This window comes from Acipenser ruthenus, chromosome 27 (assembly GCF_902713425.1).
Source record: "Acipenser ruthenus chromosome 27, fAciRut3.2 maternal haplotype, whole genome shotgun sequence".
NCBI classification, from domain to species: domain Eukaryota; kingdom Metazoa; phylum Chordata; class Actinopteri; order Acipenseriformes; family Acipenseridae; genus Acipenser; species Acipenser ruthenus.
In genome coordinates this window covers 20400646-20427128 of record NC_081215.1, presented here as the reverse complement: position 1 = coordinate 20427128, position 26483 = coordinate 20400646, and the positions used below count along the sequence as shown (strand labels likewise).

The window sequence follows — 26483 nt, the reverse complement described above, 5'->3', positions numbered from 1 at the left end:
ATGCATTCAATTTAAAATCTGTCTAAATTCAAAAGTGCAAACACAGATTTTTTTCCATTAACAAAGGCATGCTTATATAGTCTTCAATGTAATCTAAATACCTTGCTGCTTACTCTTAAAGGCACTGCAGCTTGAGGAAATCATGATATTATAATGTACACACCGGCCACAAGAGCCTACATGCCTTTCACGGACTATATTACAGAGTGCCTCTTGAATGAGCAATGCATCTTATTCATTCTTTTACAATTGGATTTGTTCTCTGAAATAAAGACCAAGTAAATTGAGATTGTATTACAGTGCGGTATGTGCTTTATGAGCACTGCTTTGTCCCAATATAACAACAAATCCTAAAAATGTTTTAACAAAACATGCCAATGCCCATGCCTTTAATCAGCCCAACATTTGTTTTATAAATTGGCTGTTTTAGATGAGAAAAAAATATATTCAACATGAGCCTGGTTCGCTACACCTTTGTAAGGAGACATTGTGCAACAAACTACTTCCATGTACAACGATTTATATTTCTAACAGCAACTGTGTTCACTGACGGTGCCTTGATTGCCATACAGTACATTTATTATTAATTATCCCCTGCACCTGGTAGCTATTGTAAATTAGAGCCAGGTGCAGGGTATTTAAGAGGAGCAGTCAGTCTGCTCAAGGCTGCTGAGTAGAAGGAGGCAGATGAGGTGCTCTGCTTCTGAGCAGTCAGAAAAGTAAGTGCTGTGTTAGCGTGTGCGTTCTGTGGTGCCAGGTAAACGGCTTAGCCGTCCTGCAAGTTAGCCAGGGAAAGTACCTGTTTAGTAAGCGCTCCAAAACGGAGTTAGGTTTTTATTTTGTGTTTATTTTGTTTCTGTTTAATAAAAATAGCGCAGCCGCGCTTTAAACCTCCATTTCTCTGTCCTGGGTCGCAGTTCTTAAAGGGGCACGAACCCGAGTGAGTGGCAAGCTCGCTCACAAGTGGTACCAGAAGTGGTACTTACTTTTCTGACTGCTCAGAAGCAGAGCACCTCATCTGCCTCCTTCTACTCAGCAGCCTTGAGCAGACTGACTGCTCCTCTTAAATACCCTGCACCTGGCTCTAATTTACAATAGCTACCAGGTGCAGGGGATAATTAATAATAAAACAATTAACAAAACTAATTAACTAAATACAAAAAGATGCAATTTTTCCTTCAGGGAGGTTTTAACCCCCTCCCTGCTGTCTCACACAACACACTGCCTTACAATATATATATATATATATATATATATATATATATATATATATATATATGTGACCCTGAGCAAGTCACTTAACCTCCTTGTGCTCCGTCTTTCGGGTGAGACGTAATTGTAAGTGACTCTGCAGCTGATGCATAGTTCACACACCCTAGTCTCTGTAAGTCGCCTTGGGTAAAGGTGTCTGCTAAATAAACAAATAATAATAACAGTAATTGTAGCTTTGTAGCTGATAATCTATTAATTGCATATGCCTCAAAATGTGAAGTTTTGAAAGACACACATGTTATATAGTAGCACACATGCATTTTCATTTCAAAATTGTCCCCACTCCTTCACTGGCTTCTTTCCTGTCAATAACTAATCAGCTGCTTCCCCTATTAACTGACATGCTTTCAGCCAACATGCTTTGACCCAGAATAGGTGAAATGACTCAGGGAGTACAGATCAGATTCAAACCCAAGAATAAGGCACAGCAACCAAGAGTTTCCTTTAACTAAAGGACTACCCGATATCATGTTTTAACATGAAAATACACATCTGCTATTTCAAACATAGTGCAAAATGGCTAAGATTCATGGAATAATTTTGTTAGCTACAATTACTTTAATGCATTTGTTTATTTACAGTCAAGATATTATTTTTATTTCTAGAGGGATGGGGGATTCTAAATAGGAAACATACGGTTTTGGACCATAAAAGAAAATAAATTCACATTTTGCAGATGCCATATCATCATGCTATTGTTCACCCCTGCTACTCTGATACACTCCATGCACCTATTATCCTCCATCCACATGCTGGCAGCTCAAGAATTGTGGTAATACAGTATAATGTAAATGCAGTACCTATTCCCCATGTTTTCCCCAGATAGAAAGCAGTTTGCTTATTCATAGATCATTACAGAAAGAGACATCAAGAGCCATTACTGAAACTTCAGTGGGAAACATAGTTTGCATTACACAATTAGGGAAGGAGCTGCCCAATATGGAAAAACCTTTTACTGCATGTTAGGCGACTGAATATGCTTGCTTTCAAAATACACACTTTGTTACGGTATTATAAAAGAAATCCTCCCTTCACCCAGGCATTACATCTCAAGTACCTGGGGATGTTTAACTAATAAGCTATTAAAATGCATCTGTTGAGTAGGTGTTAATGATAACTTTGACATTTATTTTCTCTATTTACACGTTTTCAAGTTAATAATTACAGTCATTTATTGTATCGCATGACTGACATAAAGCTGTCCTTGGCACCATAGAACCAGTTTAGAGCCTTTTTTTCAATTTAAAGTATTGTATCCACTATCCAGTTTTTTTTCCTTTAAAATTATGAATTGAATCATTTAAAAATCTTCGTCTTCGGCTAGCATCCTGTTACATGGCACTGTTGTGTATCACCATGACAACTACCAAAAAGAATCACAGGGAAAAGGAACCCTCAATTGGTTAACACTGAAAGAACAGTGAATAAACCATATAAAATGGGTGCAAGGTCAGTAGTATGCTATTCATCTGAATGGATCAAAGCGTTTGAAGTTTGATTGCTATTTTGATTGGACCTGTCCAGTTTAATGAATGTAAAATGTGGTAAAGCTGATGAATGTGTGGTAGATACTATGATGCGATCTCATTCTTGTTGGGACACGGTGGAATCAGTTTCTTACAGAATGTTGTGGGATAACAGTAGTCCAACTAAACCCATTGAGTATCGCTCTGGGTACTGTATATTTGCTACTTTCATAAACCTGACATGAACTAGTCACAGATCCGAATTGTATTTATCACTGTTGAATTCAAACAGCTTTAGCAAACAGCACTGTACACAATACACAAGTATTGTTTTAAATAAGCACAAACCATATTTTTAGATTTGATATTTGTGCGTTACCCCCCCATTAAAATGACTCAAAAATCGGTTTGATTTGGTGCATTATGTGTAAACAGACATAGTTTACTTGATAAATGTAACGGCCATGATATTTTTAATTAAACTGGGTAACTACAGCGGTAAGGTCCCACTTGGGGAAGCCTGAAAATCACTGATAGTTTTTTTTATCCAAATACTGTGTGGGTTTAAATGTAATTATTGCACTGCCATCTGCTGGAACTAGAGAAAGTTGACATACTGTACACTCCAAATTAAGGTACAATAAAATGTATCTGGGCAAGTCAAGCAGACAAACACATCAAGCATGGTCAGGAGCAACATGAAACCTACAGCGCAAAGGTATTTGTGGACATTCATGTATACACTATACTGTCCAGTTACACACGTTACAGTTCACTTAAAATGAGCTGTCAGTTTGGTTTACAATAAATCGCACATATACTCCTGACCATTGAAATGAAGGAGGTGGCTCATTGAAATTGGGGGAATTTCAATATTCTTGGGTGTATCTTGTTCAAGATGACAATATCTCACAGATTCATGGCAGAGCAATAAATCCTTCTGCGATTTTATTTTGTTCATTCTGAGCTATGTGTATTACAATGTAACAAAGAGAAACCGCAGCCATGGTGAACACAGAATGCAAACGTGAAGAAAATGCATGGGTGATTCCCCCTTTCCCTTCATTTTTACTTACCTTAGGTTTCAGCCAGACTCCTATAAGAAATTATGATTTATGGTTGAGCATGGCCCCTCTTCACCTGGTGTTTCAGTGAAATCCTGTTAGTTTTTTGTTTTTAAATATCGATATTTTTTTAGATATCTAGGTTCCCCTTAATATTAACACTGGTGTAAATATTTCTTTTGATAGTACAGGTGTTACTATGATAAGGAATTCTACCATAACATCTATGCTTAAAGGCCCCGAGCCTGCACCTGCTTACTTTGCCATGCATGTTCCTGGCTACAGAGATCACGTGGCTGGGTAACCACATGACTTCAACGTTTCCAGAAAATACAGGAAGAAAACAAAGAAACGACCAGAAAAGATATTGCTGTGACTCAAAGGAAGACGAGTTGGTTTTCTCTCTGATTAAATGTTTTCTTGAAACGATGTCGATGTCTACGTTTCAGAAGGTGACACTCGTCTCCTGTGTCGTTCTCTGTATTTCCCTGCTCCTTCCCAAAATGCTTTTATCCAGCAGGAAGAAGGACGCAGGACAGCAGGAGGGTAAGGATTCAAAGGATTTAATTTAATTTCGCCCCATTCATTCTCTCCCTCACGATTTCTGCCTAGAATTGTTCATTTAAAAACGAAATTGCAGCGGAAAATCCAAAATAAAATAATTGTGAATTTGGAATTATTGTAAAATAATAGAAAGGTACGATGACACACGTTCAGCATCTATCTCATTTTAAATTCGACTTGTGTAAATTGAAATTGCACGGTATGGAAAACGCCATCATAAAAGAAACACGCCAGTCTCTAAACAATAGTCAGTAGCAATTGATTTCTAAAACGTATTCCTAAATAAAAGTTTGATACATCATACATAGAATCCAAATGGAATTCATACTTTTAAACGTTTAATATTAACCCCTTTTAATCCTCCCACACCCGGTGATCATAACCATGTGTCTTTAAATACCCAACTAAATGTTATTTTTTGTTATTAGTTTGTTTTGTTTTACCTTTCTCTAATAAAGCCATATAAAATCCCTGTCATGATTTGTATTTTCGTTTATTTATATTCCACCCTGTCCCCTGTATTGCTCTCATACCTCTAAATATCAGATGTTGGGACCATTGCCAAACAAATATATGTATAAAAAATACTTCTATTGGTTTCACTTTGGTCCCGTTTTTCAAAGCTTGGTAACTTCCTGTTGAGTATCAAATTTGAGCATATTTAAGTAAACGATATAACTTCACTAAACATAGCAGAAGATTCAATTTAATTTGAAATACAAAAAATAAAGCACATGTTAAATAAAGTTTAACAGTTTCTTTAGATAGACACTACCCTCCTCCAAGTATGACATTCATGTAGACTTTCTTACCAGTCACTGTGACAGAAATCAAAAGACAGGTAGACAGACAGTAACTACCAGATTTATGTCAGCCTTCAGTCAGCTACCAATAGTAATCCAGCCAGATGCATTTAAACGTCCTTGTCAAGGGAGTTGGCATCAAACTGTTTCCTACCTTAATAGTATCTAGCAATGCCATATTGAAACTGCATCTTGTGCTATAAAGGTATCTATGGATTAAATGGAAATACAGTATTTATATTTTTTCTTATCATCAAGGATTGAACTCAGTAACACTTTATTCAAACCCAACTTGCCTTACCCTGGTTGTTTCTTTTGCCCACATTGCCAGTGGAAAGAAATGGGGAGGGTCTGTACTGTATGTGAATAGGCTTAATTCAGACATTACAGTCTTAAACTTAATGATTTACTGTAAAATAAATAAATAAATAACAACAAATGCTGCTTCCAGATCTGTCCAGTTAATCTTAAATTCTGTTTAGATCGCTAAATAGACCCATCAATAAAAGCGTGTTAACCAAAAAAATAAGTATATGCATGATTATTATTTATTACATTGTTTCTTCACAGCTAAAACTTATGAAGTAGGCCCTTGGCTTGCGCATCGTGGGTATTCCATTCATTAATACTTTATTTGTATTTACAGCAGGGCCAGGTCGATTCCCTCCCATGATGCACCGCCAAAAGATGTCCATCCCCAAGTCTCACAATGCAGAGGCTGTGGCCAAGGCAAAGGGGGCCAGCGGAGGGGGAGGAGGGATGGGAGGAGGGAGAACCAGTTTCATGGCACAGATCATACCAGTATACGGCTTTGGAATCCTCTTATACATCCTATACATCCTCTTCAAGGTATGCTGTATTCTAGGTCTTACAAGCCATTGGGGTCTGTGTTAGTGATCTATACTGTGGTGGATCTACTGTAAATACTTACTCTTTAACTCCTATGATCCCAGCAGGGGGTTTTACCCTTATTTATTTATTGATCCACTGCCTTAACATTACTATATACTGTACAGAGTACAATGAAAATACAGTGAAATACATTTTAGGGCGGTTACGAAATTAACAAAACCAAAAAGATACTGTAGTCAGCTTTTAAACAATATATGTATCACTATGTGTTTCACAGCAGAGTTCATCACAGAATAATGTTCTGATGCGGTTTTCTTAGCAGTCGGAAATGTGTTGTATCATGGATTGCACAGATCTGTTTAAGCGAGTTTCCAAATGTCATGTAGAGCATTTTTTTTTACTGTGCTACACTTGCAGCACCCTCTAGTGGCTATCATATTGCATGCAATGCAGTGCTCATACTCCATTTTTCTATAACACTTTAAAATGTTGGCTGCAAATTCATAATTAATTCCAACTTAATACCACAGGATTAACATCTGAATATCTCCTGTACTTCTCTGAGTTCTGAAGTAATTCATTTTTAATTCAGCCCTGTTAATTCACGTGGATTTAATTACCTGTATTCATTCCACATTACAATACATGCCTTGTACATGTTGATTACATGTACAAGGCATGCATTCATGCATGAATGAACACTTCTTACATTAATGAAGAATAAACAGTGAATTCATTAGGAATGGATGGAGGGGAAAGGGGAACCCACATGTTTTTAAATATTGATGAATTAACTCAAAATGAATGACTTCAGAACTCAGAGGAAGTACATACGATATTCAGGTGTTGTTCCCCTGGTATTCAGCCAGAATTCGTTATGCATTTTCGGCCACTATTTTAAAGTTATGCCACTAAAATATTGCTTGTTCTGTGATTGTAGACCAAATAAAAATAAAAAATGACGAATAATCAAATATTTAAGACCATTATATTAAAAAGAAAACAAAACACTTATGGTACAAACTTCGTTAACGTAAGAGGTTCATTACTGAAATGAGTTCTCTTGGTCTTTTCCTAGCTTACCTTCATAGATTTATGTTAAACTCACTGGGAGACAAGAATAAAATGGTGCGGCATCAGTGAAGATGGCATCACTTTTTCAGTCAGTGCCTCATGTTACTCACGTTATTTAGTCAGTGCCTTTTTAGGGAATACAGTGTGTAGGTCATCATCAGTTGAATGAACAAGAGCCCCCCCCCCCCCCCCTTAAATCTTTACTATTTTCTTATCTCTATTTTTCTCATTTGTGATTTGTTTAATATGTGTATCCACCTCCACTTTTGACATGTAATGCACCTATTTGAGGATAATAACATACCATGATAACAATGCCATCAGGACCACATGTCACACTCAACATTACGCCTCCTAAAGAAAATGTCTATGTTTTATGTTTTTCAGATTACCTCCAAGGGCACAAATACCAAACGTGATCAGAGACTCCCTGCTTTAAATAACAGAAACACGAAAACGAAAATCAGTGAGTGCCAGTGAACATACTGGTTAGGGCTTAAATTAAGCAATATAAAGTTATGTCAGTCTTCCTAGCATACCCGCAAGCATTAAAAAAAAAAAACAACTTTACAGTCTGGGGAATAGGTAGTCTGCTGAATACTATATATATATATATATATATATATATATATATATATATATATATATATACTTCTTTTTTATAACCATAAATACAGCTAAAATCGAATTTTTTAATTTCTGTTTACCTGGCTTAAATGTTTTATTGTTTAAATAAAGCAGTCATATGTTTCAACAACAGTGATTTCATCACTGTACTCTTTTTAATATGATGTAATATAACATTATAAGAGAAAAAAAAGAAGGGTTACGCTGCCATGGAAAGGATATACTTCGTCTTCGCCGCTCCCTGTGCTGACTCAGGAGCAGCGAAGACGAACACACGCTGTCCTCCGAAGCGTGTGCCGTCAACCGACCGCTTCTTTTCACTCTGCAGGCCTGCCATACAACCAGCCCAGAGCTACAGCGTCGGAGAACAACGCAGGTCTGGGCAGCTTACAGGCAAGCCCGCAGGCGCCTGGCCAGTCTACAGGGGTCGCTGGTGCGCGGTGAGCTGAGGACACCCTGGCCAGTTGTGCCAGTGGAATAGCCTGAACTTGAACCAGCGACGTCCAGGCTATAGGGCACATCCTGCACTCCACTGGGAGAGCCTTTACTGGATGCGCCACTCGGGAGCCCCAGGATATACCTGTTTGAATCCATGAAGAGCAAATCTTCTGGTGAAATGTCCTGTGCAACATCCGTGACTTTCCAAAGAAACCCGCAATGTAATTTTTTTTAAACTGTCAGCTGTACATCTTTTTAATTCCAATTCCAGTGGGAGGTCTGTGCAAACAGGCCCCCTATTGCAAGTACAATATCAAGTGCCTGAGCATGAGCTTGTCATATCAGGACAGTGGAATCTTAGACCTATTATATCTGCAAGGTCAGTTAGTTTTACTCATCAGTCGGATTGTGAGAGAGGGACTTGACAGAGATAAAGAAACACATCGGCAGCTGCACTTTCTGACTGATGTATCTCCAATCATCTTCTTTTCAGCGAATTATGAACTCGCCCAGCTTCAGGAGAAACTGAAGGAGACAGAGGAGGTGATGGAGACGATCGTCTCCAAAGTGGAACACAATCCTGACACGTAAGAGATTAGCTTTGTAGTTCATCCAGGTTTCTTTCTCATGTTAAAAAAAAAAAAAAAAAAAAAAAAAAAAAAATCTTTTACATAGTTTTAATGGCTTTAAAAGCCAGGATAGTAAAACAATGTAATACATTTTCGCAAGATCCATCGTCCACATTTAGACCTGTTATGTTTTTAGGTTTGTTCTAATACCAGTTTAACCTTTTTGTGATTAAGTTGGGTTTTTGAAACCTAATTGTGTCTTGTTGACTATTTTTACGTCCATTTCTGTACACATTTTGCCCTACCACAAAAGCCAATATTTTAACTTATATTTTCTTATCAAAAGTAGCAGATAACAAGTAATCCAGATAACAATTTCTGTACTTATTTTGCCATTATTACAGCATTATCTATTCTTGTAAAATATCTTGTTTGCCATTCAGAGGCGTCCTTTATAAACGTTTACCATAGTAAAAGCATAGCAAAGTTTAATACAGAATAGTGAATGCATGGTAAAGCATAGGTAAGCATTATAAACAATAGAGAGGTATGATAAAGCATATTAATAAACATGGCAAACCAGGGTAAACTATGGTAAATACATAGTATAACCATGGAAAAAAGCATGGGACAACTGTAAAAATAGCATGCCAAAATACTGTAGTAAACTTTTATAAAGATATGGTTGAATGGTCAAGACGTATGTTATATGTTACATTTTAAGTAGTTCATATACCATTCTGTATTTCATTTTATGTCCTCGATGTTTTCAAAGAGATATATTTGTTCTGTAAACAGGGTGGTGTACGTGCTAGAAAAACAGTACTGCCTTTCATTACCTAACAAAGTGTGAAGTCAGGTTTTCTTGAGCCTCTAGTACTAGATATATAATGTAGTATTTGTCACTATAAATGACTGTTTCCGTTTTTATTGATTAAAGTAATCTGAGTGGTTAGGTTTGCTGGTCCACAGTGTATGCCATGATTAATTTCCTCACCCGGTGTGTTCCGATTACAGGATTAAAAGCGTCACTTCAGAGCACGAAGAAAAATTACTCCGACAGCTAAAAGAAATCACTCGGGCGATGCAGGAGGGAAAGCTGATCGAGGGAATCTCCCCCGAGAAGGAGGCTGAGGAAGGCCCATACATGGAGGATTGGGAAGGTAGTGTACAGTAAATGTTGACTAAGAAAGGTGATTTTGGGCCGTGTAATTTTTAAAATAGAATGTGCACGTCATGTTTTTTAAAATTTTTTATTTAAGGTTATCCTGAGGAAACCTTCCCTATCTATGACGAACCAGCCAATTCCAAACATAAGTATGACACAATTGTGGTGGATCGCTTCGACCCGGATCAACCAACCGCCGAAGAGTTAGCTGAAAGAGTAGGGGAAATGGAAACCATGGCCCAGGAGGAAGGTCAGGATATTGATGGGAAGAGAGAAAGTGGGAAACATACCAGCTTCTGTCAAGATGAAGAACAAGAGGATTACAGTGAGTGTGAAGATGAGGACCCAGTAGTGATAGCCGAGAACACTGGCTTCACCTGCGAGAGCTTTAGTGATGAGGAGGAGCTGTGCAGGGACCTCTCTGATGCCGAGGACACTGTTGAGAAGAACCACAAAGAAATCGAAACGGCAAGAGAGGAGCCGTTTGGAATGATCGGAAAGCGCAACAGGAAAGGAACGCAGTGAATGGGGTTCAAACAGGATAACCTAAAACGTATATCCATAGTACATGAGTCTTTCTTTTTCAGTCTCAAAATAATACATGTTTAAAGAAGTGCTAGCCAAGGTTTGAAAATCCATTTTCTTACCTCTTATTAGCGCTAGAAATATTCCCACTGCCTCCTGCCTTCTTCTGTTGAAGGTGCTTTGCTTGTCTTTCATATATAGACATTTCAAGACAATGATATGTTTCAGTTTAATTGACTTAAATGGTGACCTACAGGTACGGTACGAGTATGCAGCTGCTTATCTATGGCATTGGTTACCTATGCGTTCTCAGCATGAGAGATGCAAAGGAAATGCATGTAGCTTCAAACAGCTTATTTTTTTTCAAGCAACACTAAACTTTTTATTTAGTTGAACTCACAGTGCAATCCCACATGAAGTAAGACAGAAATAATGCAGTCTTGAAACAAGAAAAAGGATCTGTCTTTTTAACGTGGTGCTGCTCACTTACAGTCTTCTCTTTAGTTTTAGTTACAGTGATGCAGCCATTTCCACCCTCCCCATACCGTTCCACTATTAAATACAAGTGAAGTGCCTACCCACTAGGGCTGTCAGTTAAGCCTCCAAATAGCAATCGATTAATTGGGCGCACAAAATCGAATCGTTCGAATAAATATAGATGATTGTACTGCCCACATACATTTTTGCTCCATTCCTCTACCCCCGACGAAGGGGTAATTGGTAGCGTCAGAAGAAAAAAAAAAAAAACACAACAACATTCGCAACAAGCCTAAAGCAAGTTTAACATACTACAGCAGTGATACTAAAATATTTATTCCAAAACAGATTATAGTACTTTTTTTTATTCAGTAACAGCTGCAGCATCACGCATTGCATCTTGTTAATACTGTACCATCTAACCTTCACTATCTGTGAAATACACAATGCGGAAATCCCTGCCTAAAACATTATCATCATCATCATCATCATAATAATAATACAAATAAGTTGATTTACTTACCACAACATACACACCCGCTATAGGTCAAGATGATCGTTACTCTAAAATTGCGTTTAACATCACTGATCATTTATTTATTTATTTATTTATTTATTTATTTATTAACTTTATTAAATATTGTTAAATATTCATTATATAACAGTTCATTTTGAAACTCCAAAGAAGCGCAAACTATATACAGTCAGTTTTCTTTTATTTACAGGCTGTTTGCCAGGAATACAAGCCTGTAGATCCAAGGCGGCGCGCTATTTCTTTTTATTTTGTTTTTTACATCAAAAGGGGTGTGCTTACAAAGCATTTTCAAAACTGATTCGCTGGTAGGATGGAACCAGCAAATCAGATGCTGGTTAACACGAGCAGGAAAAGAAGAGCACGCCCACTGCTTGTCTGGCAGAAATACTGTAAATAGCAAGGCAGGGCGTTCGCTGCATTCTCGTTGATAAACTTAAATAATATTATTAACTATGCACGTTCCAAAAATGTAATTATTGAACCGATTAAGCAGTATTTATATCGATGTATATAATGAGGAATGGAATCGATCGATGAAATCTATTTTCGATTTAATCGTAGCAGCCCTACTACCCAGTCCCTACCCCTCTAAATATGATTGTGTTTCGACCATATATTAACCAATTTTACTGTACTGTATATAAAAGTACACTCATTATTTTGCAAATGTTCTGTACCCTGTCTTACTTACGTTTTGAATTTATTTAAATCACTTTAGCTCTAAACACTGAAATAATTAAAATGATTCCTGGTAAATTTCCGTTATTTGTTATTGTACTGTAAACCTGAGTGTATGTACTGTGTAACTATTTATTTATGTATTTATTTATATTATTACTGTACTGTATGTTGTCTTGATCTTGTAGGAAATAACACAAGGATATTTACAGTATTACTAAGTCGGTGTGGTTTTCATAATAAATTGTGAAAGCTTATCTTTCAGAGCGTAGATCATGTTCAGTAATGTGCACAAGGACATCAAAATCTAATTTGTGTTAGAAAACATCACTTAAGGTAAGGTTAGGAAATGCAAATTGCATGCTGCAGCACAATCATTCACAACTAAGAGTGATAACACTAGAGTAATTGTATTCATATTCACATTCATAGTTCATGTGGAATGCAATATACTTTGTAGGTTTTCAGTGTAGCTGTGCCTATGGAACTGCCAGATCCAAATGCTTACAAATTTCGTCTCATCACTACACTCAATAAATTTGTTTTAGAAAACTGAATTTATTGCATTATGTGTGTTTTTTTTCCTACTAACTGAGTCTACATTATGACTAACTATGAATAGTTTATTTGTGCATTAATTATTATTTGATTCATTGATAATTTGTAACCCTTTTCTTTTAATTTACTCCAGGTTTACAATGCAGACCCCTAATTAAATATGTTCTGTGTTCTTTGCTTTAAATGATCAGATGTTTGTGTGAATGGGAGAGAATGAATCTGAGCTGCAAATCTACCTCCCGACCAGGAAGGGCGCTATGTAAAGTTGGTGGTACGCCTTCACAGGGATGGGCCGATGGTAGGATGGAACCGGAAGTCGAAGCTGTAAGACTGCTGAACAGCTCTATTGTGATCGAGCGATTGGACAGAGCGTGGTGCCGTGCTGATCACGGGGAGGAGTTTGGCAGTACAAAGGGGAGTATGGCCCTTTACACTGACAAGCTGGAGTCCTGCTTGTTTGTTTTGTATTTTGACAGACCTCTACGGATCTGGCAGCTGAAGCATCAGAGCCAGCACGACCCCTGGAGCATCTACACTGCCACTCCTTCTCAACCCACACTTTCCCTTGGAGTACCTGCACTTCCCCACCACCACAACCCGTGTGTGCACCTGTGGATCATTACGTGTGATTATTGTTTATTATTTGGGAATCCTTCTTTTGTTTCGGACTGCAGTCCCACCGTCTATCATCCCCAATACCATTGCTGGTAGCGGGGATAACATTTGCAATCAAACGGGAACTTTGTTTTGTAGTTACACCCATTGATTCATTCCTGCACCACTCACATCCTGGCAGATTGTTATAAAATAAAAACATGTATAATAATGCATTTGTTGGAACTTAAGATACCACACTGTATGGGTATATACTTGGTATTGTAATTACTTTGCAACTGAATCTGCATTTTGAGTATTCATTTGCACATTTTTAACATTTTCAAAAGAAGAAATGTCTTTTGTTTGTCCTACATCAAAGAGGTTTTCAGAGCTATTTAATACAAATTACAAACAGAGTTTTGGTGAACAATATTTCAGGAAACATTTAATTACTATAAAAACAGATTGCCTCGCCAAAACCACCACAGATTACAGTAATGAAATGTAATTGTACCAACTGTAATCATCAGAAAATTGTGAATAAAATATGATGCAGAATTCAAAAACTTTACATTATCATTTAAACTTTTATTTTCTTCAGCACTAATGTACTGCATTTAAACAAACACTGTACATAGAACAGCATACACCTTTTATATGAATTACAATAAAATACTAAACTGTTACACATACATAATGAAACAGTTATTTTTTCCATTTGTTTTCCTTGGTAAAGTTTAAAAAGTTACTTCTATGAAAAGCACAGTTTTGCAGTATCATCTAGATGTCCAAATACAAAAAACACAAAATAGGTTTGACCACAGGACAAGACTTTTTTTTTGTGCAAGACAGCAGAACTTGCTCAAGGCATTTCAGAAGAGAAAGGTAGGACCAACATTTGTTCTTAATATTTCATGTAGGAAATTAACCCTTGATGCACCCTTTATTCATAGACAACTGAATGAGAGCTGTGAGATTGTGAATTGCTGAAATAAGACTTGCAGTGTGCAGAGGGTTCATACGGCTAAGGCTTGGCTTCAGAAAAAACATCAGCATCTCCTGTAATACGATACCAACCCTGAAATCCTTCATTGAAACCATGGGTTAAAAAAGCAAAAAAAAGTACGTTTGCAAACAAACTGACAAGTGAATTGGCGATCGCATACTGTACACCACAAGCGAGTGTCTTAACTGCTATGCAAAAGAGGCTCCTCTGTGTGTAGCTGTAGAGCTTTTAAACTCATCACACAAACAACTGCAGTGCTTTCGTTACACAAGCCACAGATGGAATCCAATATGCAATTTCAATGTGTGCAAGATTCTACCAGTAAACCTAGAAAGCAACCTTGTAGTGGGCAGTATAAGCTTGTAAGATCTTGGCAAAAACATCTGACAAGCTGGTGGGATCACTTTCACTGTTTAATTTGAAGTTTCTACTGTGCTCTGATTTTTAAAAAAAAAAACATTTTTTGTCAGACAGATAATCAAAAAAGACGGTATCCTTTACATTCAATGGAAATGATAATTAAACAAAATAAAATAAAATAAGTTTAATACTTAGCAAAGTTTGCTCTAAACTGTTTTTGTTTATAATATTGTCTTACTGGTGTTAAAGACTTTGTACACTATGAACTAATGAGTGCAAATATAGTCAAAAGAACAGTACATGCTCATGTAATTGATGTGTTTTTGTTCTTTATGCAAAATGAGTGTAATGGTATTATAAAATAATGTCCATTTAAGCTTTTTTAGGATTGCTAGAAAATTATCTGTGGAAAGCTAAAACTGCATCAAACCTTTTAATTTCAGCCTAGCATTAATACAGTTATATGTAAAAAAAACAACAATTATGAAATCACTCCAAATATAACATTGCATTAACTTTCAGTATTCCCAAAGGCACACTATTTACATCCATATTACATACATCTTAAAATCACAGCTAATATGCTTTTTACACAGTGAAATGTGTATTTTCAATCAAAATGCAGTAAACCAAAAAAGTAGAGCTAGGTATGACTTTCTCTTTAAAATCCTTTTCTGAAATATTTGTACACACGAGGGGATTTCAAATTAAATAAACATTTAAAAGGTGGGTGAAAACCTTCCCATCGGGCCTCCTGTTCAAACTCTAACATTAACACTGTCGTTCCTTATTACTAAACCACTTTACCAACATTTAAAAATCAAGCCCAAAATGGATTTTAAATATTCATTAGGGTAATTTTACAAAAATAAAACAAATTATGTTATTCAAAGATATACAGTACATAAGACATTCAGATGTATGTCAACCATGCCACAGTGATTGTGTTTATATCACTTACACATGTAGCTGGAGAAAGTATTATGTGTAATATGCATAATTCATCTATTTATAATTCCTTGATAGGTATTAGTCTGGGTTCAGGCTAACAGATTAGAAATGTTAATTCTCAAAAAGGAAAACATCATTAAATTAAACAACAAGCATCCCATACGAGGCTGCAGACAAATTCATATTTAACTGACATGCACTTCAGATAGTTTTGTGTATTAGAAACAGCTTCCCGTGTGCAATGCTAAAAGATAGGCAACACAGTCACTAAGGCCCTTAACTTAGTGTGTGGCAACTGAATATTTACTGTACAATACACAGTATCCTATAGCTTTAAAAAAATCTTTTAACATAACATTACAATTACATAAAATTTACATCGTCAGTATTCAGCATGTCAAAGGTTGCATTTACTGCATTTAAGATAATGCTTTTTGGTTTGGTGCCAACTGGATCTTAAAGAGTAAGTAACAGGGTTCCGGAAAATATAGCGTTGCACTTCCCCAGGTGTTAATAACGTACCTGTAATTTTTCTTTTCCTTGCTTCATTGTTACCGTAAGTCCTTGTCTGCACTGGTTGGGTGCCTAGGCAGTGGCTGAATCTCAATGAGGTGTGCTATCCCCACATAATCTTCCTCCTAAACCCCTGCAGTCTCTGAGCCAGATCACATGACTCACACTGTACTCCAAATTCTTCTACTAGGAACACCAAATAATGTATATACAAACCATTCCATGTTGACATCATTGCTCATTAAAAAACAAGAGAAGAGTTGTTTTCAAGGATATTTATCATAACATAATAACGTTAAAATTAATTACCATTGCAAATCCTTGGAATTTGTCAATGTTTGTTTTTCTTGATCCAGTTCTACAGTAAATCTCATCTTGCTCTACGTGTCGTTTCCTGCACTGAAATAAAAATAAAAAAAACACAACTGCCAAATATACTGACAGGTTCTAACCATTTTTCAAAAATAAATTGTGAGCAAATGCTGCCTATGCCTTTGAGAAATCACTGAAACAGAAAATGTCATCACTGGTTTTCTTATGAATTGTGAAAGTCCTATACTACATGTATACTGCTAAATCTGCAAAATAGTATCCTATATTCACAGCAGTCAACATACTGTATTAACTACAGTATGTATTATGTATCAGCTCTTACATACATGCCATCTGGTTGATTGTTTTTCTGTTCGGCTGCTGTCACTGACAATGAGTTGCTTGATTCTCAGTGGGTGAATTTCTAATAAATAAAAAAAACATATTAGCGCTCTACTGGAAAACAATCAGAGGTTCGTAATCTACTGGTCTTCTTTAGGCAACAAATCAACAAGATGTTTGTGATAGAAGCACAGTAATGATCCAGCATGAAGATAATAATTCTGCAGAATCAGTGAATTGCTGTTTGTGCTTTACCTTGTCCATCCACTGGTTTCTTTGATACTGTACTGGATGTCCGTCTGAACCAAGTTTTGTCATTTTGACATCAGATCCCTGTTTTCAAGACATTTCTACACTCCCGTTCCTCTGACTCTCTGAAGCTGTAGTGTTTCACAGGGAGGGTAATGAATTTCAGGCAGTGTGTGAAATGTGGGCTGCCTCCATGTAAAGCATGGTTTGTTCTGAGGGAATGGGGGTGGGGTGGGGTGGGATGTTCTTGCTCTTTACTCGCAGGCCAGTTTGCTATCAAAGCTAGAGAGGGCGATAGCAAAGGCCTGAATCGCACACATGGGGTAATTGTAGTCCATTGTGAAAATATCTTCAGCCACCCGACCAAACTGCATCACTATGTAATCAGCTGAAATAATAATAATAAAAAAGTGAAGACTGGCATCAGGTACCTCTAAGCATAACTTACCACATAGCAATTTCAATGCCGATCTAGTTGGACATAATGTTACAGTAAGTACAGTACATGATGATGTATATAGTGCAAGGGACAATTCATCTTGGTATTAGCAATATTTGATACTGCTTTTAGTATTAATAGAGTATGTTTGTAAGAGTATGGCCAAACTTTGTAAAATATGGTAAATGCATTGTATAAGAAAGAGAACATCTTGTTAACTGAAAATGTTACTGTGCAAATAATACTAACCATTAATTCAAAAGACAAAAATAAAATCAGTTAGAAGAAAGATGGAATAAAAAGAAGTATTACGCTACATGTCCTGAACAAATTCCTTTTTTCGACATGTGCAACTGTTCCCTGTGGCTATCCATTAAACACAGTGTTCCATTGGTAGTTTTTAGGGCATATTGTAAAGCAAATCACAAAGAAGTTACTAGGGTAACTGATTGGTAACCTGCGTGCACCAGTTCAAGATGAAAGTGGTAGCAGAGACACCCACCACCATGAATATGTGATGCAAAGAGCAGGGGCCGGGGCAGCAAGCGTCCACACTTACGATCATTGTCGTGGATGATCTGGAAATTCTTGACTGACGCCTGCGTGACTCTGCCGTGGAAGTTCAGGACGTAGGACTGGGTGTCGTCATTCCAGACCGGGGTTTTATTGTGCAGCTCAATGATGCTCTCTGTGCTTTTGTTCTGCCATCTTGCCAGCAGTGACTCATGCTCCTTAGCCCACATTTTCAAAAATTGAAAAAAAACAAACAAACAAGAAGCATTACTTCCAGTAGGTTAATGTTAAATCTGCTGCTGGAAGCTGTGCAGTCGTCCCTAGCTGGCGTGAGCCTCATTGACTGTAAATGGCATCATAATCATGTGGTACCTCCATCTTATTGTTCAGCATGACAGGTCCAACCTCTTCATTTAATACATTGGATTGGGCTTTACCCCATTTGCTTTGGTCTAATAACCTCTAATAACTGTTACTGATCAAAACTATAGTCCTTATCATGACATTACTAGTAAGGTACAGTAACGCTCATAACTCTCATGAATTATTTCAGCAAGAGGAAATACTAATAGATGTATTCTTATTGCTGTTCTTATTCTTGTTATAAGAATAACATTTTAAAATGAATCTAGAAATTGTAGGTGTCTTCAAGGCCCTATTGTGTTTGGTCTTTGCAGTTGATCAATTCCTATTCCAATTAAGAATATTAAGCAGAATTGCTTATCTGACTTACATTCCGTGGTCTGATTGAAACTCTTTCATGGTCCGTATTCATTCCAGGTATAATGACACTCATTTTACGGGGCCCTTTGAAACCTAAGACATTTGTTTCCTACGAAAATGAAAAAAAGTAAATGAATGTATGTTTCTAATGTACAATATCTGTGCATTAGTTATGTAGTTTTGGAGACATTTCTAGTGTATACTACTTGTCACAAGTTAGAACTGCTATTCACAGTTTAACCACCGGGGGTCTCATTGCTTTGTATTTGCATTTGAACTAAAAAAAGATTCTACAGTCAGCACTCGTATATCCGTTACACGTCAGTCGCGTTTTACCGCCCTTGTATTAAGAATAAAATCAATCCCCATTATATATATATATATATGACAAATGAATGCACTTATCCGTCACACGCGATTTCCGTCACCAGTTTTTTGATACAAAGCCCATTTCTTCAATGTTACAATTTACTTGTTTATCCGTCACAGCCTACATTTTTCTCGCATTCCAAATCAGTCTTTTTATTGTGCAGTTACACAACGCTTCTTCCAATTTCACACAACGAAAATGCAGGAAAAACAAAGCGAATGAGACAAGCTACGGTAAAAGTTAATCTTTAAACAGTTTTAGATACTGTGATGCATTTTTTAAAATCTGTGATATTTAGTAGCTTTTGTGCATTTTCATTTGCAAGTGAACTGTGACATCAGGGCCTTATTGAGCACTATATTCTGCAATTTTAAATACTGACTTTGGATACTGTTTTAATTCTGGAAACTGGTGTTGTTTTTTTTAATTGTATTGCCTTTTACGTTTTACGCAGTTCTGTGCAGGGGTAATATTTTGATTTCATTTTGCTGTTGGGTCGTTAATGGGTAATTTTACATACTGCTACAATACGTACCGGATTTCAAACTATGTACTGTATTACAGTCCACGTGTCCACAGTCGTCTCTTTTGGCAAGTGATATTTTCAAAATCATATCGTTCTGAATTAAATTACTTCTGTTGAAAATATAGTACTGTACCAACAAAACCAACTACAGTACATCTAAATGGAAGCCTACTTATTTTAAAACACACTCCTTTCAGCTATGTATTTTTGACATTGTATCTTTTTGTGTTCCCTGAAAAAACGGACAAGGGTTGGAACGGGCCAAAATGAAATAATCAGATATGCGTCACACACCACTGAAGTCAACATTTTATAGGGTCGGATATTTGAGTGCTGACTGCATTCCTAAGAGATGCACCCAAAAGACATGATATTCCTATGTAAAATATACACTTGCTAAAACAATAGCTTGCTTTGAGTTAAAAAAAACACATTTATTTAAATACATGAGGGGGCAACCTTAAACCGTTTCTTTTCTATTATGAAAGACATTTCCCTGCAGTACATTCTTAATTTTCTTTCTCAATATCATGTAAAGAGAACCAAGGGACTGGGGACTGCACCTGCTTCTGCCTTCGGTGATGCACTTGCCGTTCATTAACTGCAGTAATTGCTTAAAATCCCTTGTTCAGTGTTTAATAATAGTGTATGAAAGGGCACTTACATAGCAGATAGCTGCTAATTCCTGACGCAGCTTGCTTGTCTCCAAGCTAGAGGTGGTCTTCTGGGGATTCACCCCATTGTCATACACAGTAAACTTGGTCCCCATTAAGTTTGATCTGATGAATAAAATAAGCAAATAACAATGTCATTATTGTAGGTTGAAAGCATTACCGGAGCAAACTGCGACATCATTTACTGCTAGAATTACGCAAGCCATACTTTACAAATGCTATAGATTAAGAAGGTACATTCGAAATATAAAAAAGTGGCAGTTAGCCAGTTAAAACACATTGCACAGGCAACTGAAAACTATATTCAAAGGTCAACTTCTAATCGAAATGTCACAGCAATGGAGAGAAAAGAAAAGGCCTCCATTTATTACTTTTTACTTATTTAGGCCCTTCATTTATTCTGGGTTTAATTTGGCATTTCAGCAGTACTTCACAAAAGTGTATAGGACAATCAGAAGGTACCAATACTCACAATAACAATTGGGGCTAATTATGTTCTTAAAGAAAGACAGATAGGCATCTCCTTAAAGCCTAAAAAACAGTGTGTTTATAACCAACAGCAATCTGTTTCACCAGGCCTGCATGTATTTATGAAGGTTACACATGAAATTGAACAGGGATTACTGAACAGCTACTGGCCTCAGCTTGCCGATGAAGCTCTCTCCACCACGAGACAGATCAGTGGGGTCTATGGAGATGAGGTAATTAGAGGTTTTGCTCTTCTTCCTTTTCCTTCCAGCCAATAGAAACACCTGCAGAAAACCAGATCACACCACATTGTAAATGTCAGCCGCAACGACCAACCTCATATAATGGAATAATGAGGCAGTTACATCAATCAGATTTCTTGATTTTCAATTTCCTGGCATTTGACTCAAATCATGAACGCCTGCACTGCCGGTAATTATATCAGCGCAATCACTTTTGGGGACAATATTGTGATGAGATTTTAAATGGGATGTGTGAAATATGCAAATGATGCATGTAATAGACAAGGAGCAAGCTTTATTATTTCAGTAATGAGAAAAAGAAATGTAAGCACAAAGGAGCAAAACAGCAGTTTTAAACATAGCAGTGAGCAACCCAGAAAAGGCTACATTATCACATACACTAATGGCTAATATATTTTTAATTGTAACATTGCTTATGAAGAGTACCAGCGTTAGGGATGCTATAAAGACCAGATGTTTGGAATACAGTACCACTCAACTTGAAGTGTGTATCAAACTTACAGAACACTGGCACAAACTCATTACAGTACTTTACCATTGCTGTACTGCTGCAATATATATAGTATTCTAGTCCACCTGTGGACTGTATAGACATGCTCAGTATGGTTGTAAGGATAAGGTTTTGCATCTCAGTATTAAAAAGTTAAATATGTACAGCATTAATGAATTCATAAATGAAAGGCAGCTTAAGGAAGACAAGCACTTCAGCAGTAAAATAGATGCCAAGGTGTGACTTGCTGTTAGACACGAGGCAAAAAATGAACCTCTTCATAAACCACTACTGGTCACTATAGAGACTGAGGACTCAACAGTAAATAACAGATCTAAACACAAGGAGATATTCAATACGTTTAACAAAGTTGGAGAGTGATATGCAGGTCAATGAACGTAACTAATGGAACACAGATGACCATGTGTCAAAAGACAAGGGAATGCCCCTCAGAGACCAGGAGATGTATCCTTGACATCCTGGCATGTATATCAGTCAAGGCCAAGAGGGACCAGCAGTGGAGACGGGGTGAACGCAATGCAATTTATGGGGGAAATTGGCTAGAAATGTGCTTCTGATAGCCAGACCCGTGTTGCTGTAACACAATATCAAATCAACCATTATCCTTGAAAAAGCAAAAGGAAAAGCATTCATATCGGAATGGGGTCACTTACACAGGACGATGAAGGCATACAAAAAAAAATTGTTCATGACAGGCCCACAATATGCAATGCAAAGAAGCTTCCAAATTAATTGAAGAGAATTCCTTCTAACATTTCTTTTAATTGGATTGTTTTTGTTGTTTAGCACCCAGTGACCAAATGTTAATTGAATGGTACTATATAAAAGAAAAAAGTGCCCTTCCTCTAAAACCAGCCATAAAGATTACTTTTGTCAGATTAAAGATCAAATGGGTACAGACATTAGTACATGTCACAATGAAACACACAGGCTGTATATTACTGACCAGCAGCTGCATATGGTTAAAGTCAGGGTGGAAGCGTTTCTTTCTGCTCTTCTAAGGGCTTTACCTTCTTCCCATCCTCCCTTTCTAGATGGAGGTAGTACGTAGGGTACATCCCACGGTCCATCCCCTTCTTGTCTCTGGTGATTCTGCACTTGATGGTAACTCCCTGGGTAGCCGGCCTCACAGCAAACTCTTCCAGGTCATCCACTTCCACCTCCACCCCTGGCTCATTCGCAGGAGGCGTCGACGCAGAGGCCGCTTCCTAGAGGACCAAAAGAGCCTCAGACCAAACACAATGACCGGACATAAAAATAGGAGACCTACAATTAGAATGTTCCACAGGCTGCAATGTATGTAAATCTATTTGATCATGTGACATTCCTCGTGATCCACTAGGCCTCTGTAAGCGGTATGAGTGTTGTGTGCAACTATTCAGCAATACTAATGAGGAAAGCAGAATGATCTTGGTGCGTGATAATGGATACCGGAGTAACTTTAAGCTTGTGTCCCTCAATGCAGCAACGTGTACATCAAGACAGTCTCCCAGGTTCATGAAATGGAAACCGGAATGCTCTAGTCTCAACCGGGTCATGACAGATTGTGAAAAGCAAAAGACATGCTGCAGTGGCCCGCATATCAGTACTAGATGCAACTGTTTCCATTCGCACCAGGAGAACTGCATTATTTTGAATGCATTGTGAGCTCTCTTTGTGAGGATGGTGGCAGTTGAGCCATGCAGTTTGTTTTAATCTAGATGTGACTTTAGAAAAGGGAACTCAAGTGCTTTCTGTGTGTGTAAATATTTTGCTGTTGAATAAAGGGTTTCCAAAGATGAGGGACCAGAAGCATTGGTGACTCAAGCTAAGTGTGTAGTAAAAGAGCAGACTGAAGAGCTTCTCCATAGTGTAATCCTCAAACTTTATTAGATGAGAGAGCTCGGGGCAAGCAGCTGTAAAAGGGTGACATGTGAAACCCGGTCAGGACCATGTCTGAGATGAGTAATCCCTATTGAAATATTTAAAAACTAAAACTACAGCCAAGTTTAAATGTTGCAGCAATAGAAGTGATGCTCACTAGAAATAGAACTGAAGGTTTAATGTTTTCAGGGAATTTGTCTAGACGGAGCGAGCTTGCTGTCCCTATGGGCCATGATAAATATGAAGGACTGAAGTTATTCTAAGCCCTGAACCTGCTGAAGGCAATTTAGAGGCACAGATGTTTTCAGCACATCAGTTATGTGCAAGGAGTGTAGAAAATGTAATGTCATAAGGGTAAGGTTTTCTGGTTTTCTGATGTCTAGCTGACAAGAGGTTTATTGGTTTATGCTGTAAACCAAGATATAAAATCCAGTGCAGGAACAGGCTAGGTCAGTAATGTCAGTAAAGTTATTATTTAATAGTGGTAAAATGACCCTAACTGAGCCTCAGGACCAGCAAGGTTAATAGTAAGACGATCTTAGACCCATGTGTAAAGAAGTTAAGTATGAAAAAGGATAAGGGAGAGTGAAGGAACTGGGTAACCTAGTGATTGCAGGACTTGGGCAAGCTAGTTTAAAACCCAAAGGATTAGTAGAAAATAATAAATTATATGAATAATAGCTTAAAAACAAATAGATTACAAAGGAATAGAATGCTTTCAGGCATCATGATAGCGTTATCTAAACTTGATGTAGTTAAGTTAAAAATGAAAGGCCCACTCACTGTACTACTTGCAGGATAATCAAGTCATTTGATAGAAAAGGTAAATGCCTTGTTTTTTACACAGTAAAATCTATAATAGTCACTTGAACTAACTAGTCGCCTGCTCTTACTAGTCAGTTTATTTATTGTGTCAATAATAGTTGGAGAGGCTCCGTGAGTAACAAAACCACCTGTATTAACCAGCCATGAAGTTAATTCATTTAGACTCTCATCAGCAGTGTGGAGTGGAGCGCAGGCTTCTGCCAAAACACGTGAGGATTTCCAGTAGTCCCTGAAAACTGCTTACGATAGCGGTGTAGGAAAGCTGGAGGCAGTGTTTACCTTGTTTGACTTTTTGCTGGCTGCGGATCCTGGCCTGGTGTTGCTGTTTAGCTGGGAGGAGCTGGAGCTAACTTCATCCTCCTCCTCTTCTTCTTCTTCTTCCTCTTCAAAGTTCATACTGCTGGAAATCCCTTAAAAATAAGCAGATTCACATTTAGGAGGTCATGTTTCAATAGAATAGAATGATTTGCATACACATGGTATCTCTAATGATAAAAAACACAAAACCCGAAGCTCGAGGTTTTTGCACACAGCAAGTTTCCCCTCTATGGCAGCTACTATTAAAAGTGTATTTTTCAGTATTAAATGGATCTGCACAGCCAAATGAACACCTGAATGTTAAAAAAATATATATTATAAAGTTTTCAAAAAGCCTATATAACTTGCAACTATATATTCATTCTGATGCATAAACCCCCTAAGCCTCTATGATGCATTTTAGGAGTAGTAGGGGAAGTGTCCGTTTAGTTTCAAAATTATAGTTGTTTTCCTTCATGATAAAAACACTACTAATAACAAAAAGCTTTGACGAATCTTACAAAGATTATATGAATAGAGACACAGGGCTCTGACTTGGCTTAGAGATAACATACACACCCTTTTTCTGCATTGTGACTCGAAGGTCATGCTTGCCCTGCTGTTGGCCACTGGCCACCATGCCTCCATCCCCATCCTCTGTGCTGGATTGTCCCACTGTGAGAATCTGGATCGGACTTCCCAAGCCCTGGACTTCATCCCGAAAGGTAGCTGGGCCATCGAGTCCTGCCAGACCACAAGACACCCGCTGTCACCTTGCCAAGCCACGATCACAGACTCTGGGCAATTTACACTGAGAGGTTTTCCCTTTCAGTTCTGAGATAACATAGCTTACTGTAACGCACTGTTTGGATAATATGATAAGTTACCTGGGAGATGTTTGTGGAGGTAGAATCTCACACTATTGGAAGGACATGCAGAACCTATGAAACTGTGCTGCTAACATTAATTAGAAGTAGTTGAAACTTATTATTGATTTTGAAGGCTGTTTTAAGTAAAAGCCCCTTAGTCAATCACGCTGCAGAGGTACATCATAGCATCTTGAACAGTGCATCGTCCAGAAGCTGCCGTTGTAAACACATTAGTTTTGTTGGTTGATGTACTTTGGTATATTTTTTGGTTGCTACGGGCTGAAATGAGCAGTGAGAAACCAGAAATCAGGGCTGGTGCGGTCGTAATGCCACTGAAGGGTATGATGTGGTATTCACAGTGGAGATGCAGACCTAAACCAAAGCAACAGAAAGAGCAGACAGCCAAGCAGAAAAAATCTTTGTGAATGTAGCCGTGTATTTCATGATGTGTATATTACACATTGGTAAAGATTCATATTCTAAACAAAATAAATAATAAAATGCCTCTGTACATACAACAGGTGTTTGGCTTTCTTGTCTCCTCTACTTTTTTCTGCCACATGCTTATTTTTAGATAATTAAATGTTGATCAGGTCAGCCTGCACTTTTGTTTGTTTAAATGTCAATTCAAACTGGAGGTCTGTCAAATTATTGCTTATGGCAACTACAGTCACACAGCATCCTTGGCATTTTTTAGAAAGTGTTTTGAAGAAACGGTGGCACATACAATTAAGTCACATGGCTCTGCAGTACCCCTTTCTTCTATGGCAATGCAATTTCATAAAGCCCTGTTATAATCCTCAATGGCCTCCTCTCAGATGCGTATTTTCCAAAATTAGAGCCCACTTAAACCAATCTGTTTGAGACATACAGGTTTGTCCACAAAAATATTAAATAATATTTAAAAAGGATAATATTAAAAAGCTTCAATGCTCTGTCAGCTTCTTCTGACAGAGCATTGTGAATTAAAAACATATTTCCTATTTAAAACATGAATATTTGATATGTAACTTTACAATCAGATTGTTTATAAATGAAAGATTCTTTGAATTGAATGGAAAGGCAAGGGCTGGACATGAACCACAAACCATACAGTTCAAAGACGAACATCTTACCATGCAACTAAAGAGAAAGCTCAGTAG

At 37.4% G+C, this 26483-nt stretch overlaps 2 protein-coding genes across 6 annotated transcripts in view; one reads left to right on the top strand and one right to left on the bottom strand.

The window, feature by feature from the left end:
- Window positions 1-4085: 4085 nt before the first annotated feature.
- On the top strand, window positions 4086-12669 carry LOC117432217 (protein RIC-3-like). Its single transcript, XM_034053802.3, has 6 exons — window positions 4086-4348; window positions 5816-6018; window positions 7483-7561; window positions 8654-8747; window positions 9747-9892; window positions 9992-12669. The coding sequence occupies exons 1-6, from the start codon at window positions 4111-4113 to the stop codon at window positions 10420-10422; spliced, it is 1191 nt and encodes a 396-aa protein (XP_033909693.3). The 5' UTR covers window positions 4086-4110; the 3' UTR covers window positions 10423-12669.
- Window positions 12670-16434: 3765 nt separating this feature from the next.
- LOC117431954 (tubby protein homolog) overlaps window positions 16435-26483 on the bottom strand; it is a 51998-nt gene continuing 41949 nt past the window's right edge. For all 5 annotated transcript variants that reach the window (XM_034053263.3, XM_034053264.3, XM_034053266.3 and 2 more), the window contains 8 exons: window positions 25052-25216; window positions 24455-24585; window positions 22498-22695; window positions 20885-20997; window positions 20236-20350; window positions 18686-18784; window positions 17999-18170; window positions 16435-17388 (listed from right to left, as the gene is read on the bottom strand). In XM_034053263.3, the coding sequence (XP_033909154.2) occupies window positions 17255-17388; window positions 17999-18170; window positions 18686-18784; window positions 20236-20350; window positions 20885-20997; window positions 22498-22695; window positions 24455-24585; window positions 25052-25216 (1127 nt within the window). In that variant the 3' untranslated portion in view covers window positions 16435-17254. The remainder of the gene's footprint in view (window positions 17389-17998; window positions 18171-18685; window positions 18785-20235; window positions 20351-20884; window positions 20998-22497; window positions 22696-24454; window positions 24586-25051; window positions 25217-26483) is intronic.

Excerpts from the sequence above, each read along its gene's own strand:
- LOC117432217 (XM_034053802.3), top strand. The coding sequence starts at position 4,111 with ATGACTTCAACGTTTCCAGAAAATACAGGAAGAAAACAAAGAAACGAC. Across the intron at positions 8,748-9,746 it reads GTGGAACACAATCCTGACAC|GATTAAAAGCGTCACTTCAG; the intron begins GTAAGAGATTAG and ends TTCCGATTACAG. Across the intron at positions 9,893-9,991 it reads ATACATGGAGGATTGGGAAG|GTTATCCTGAGGAAACCTTC; the intron begins GTAGTGTACAGT and ends TTTTTATTTAAG.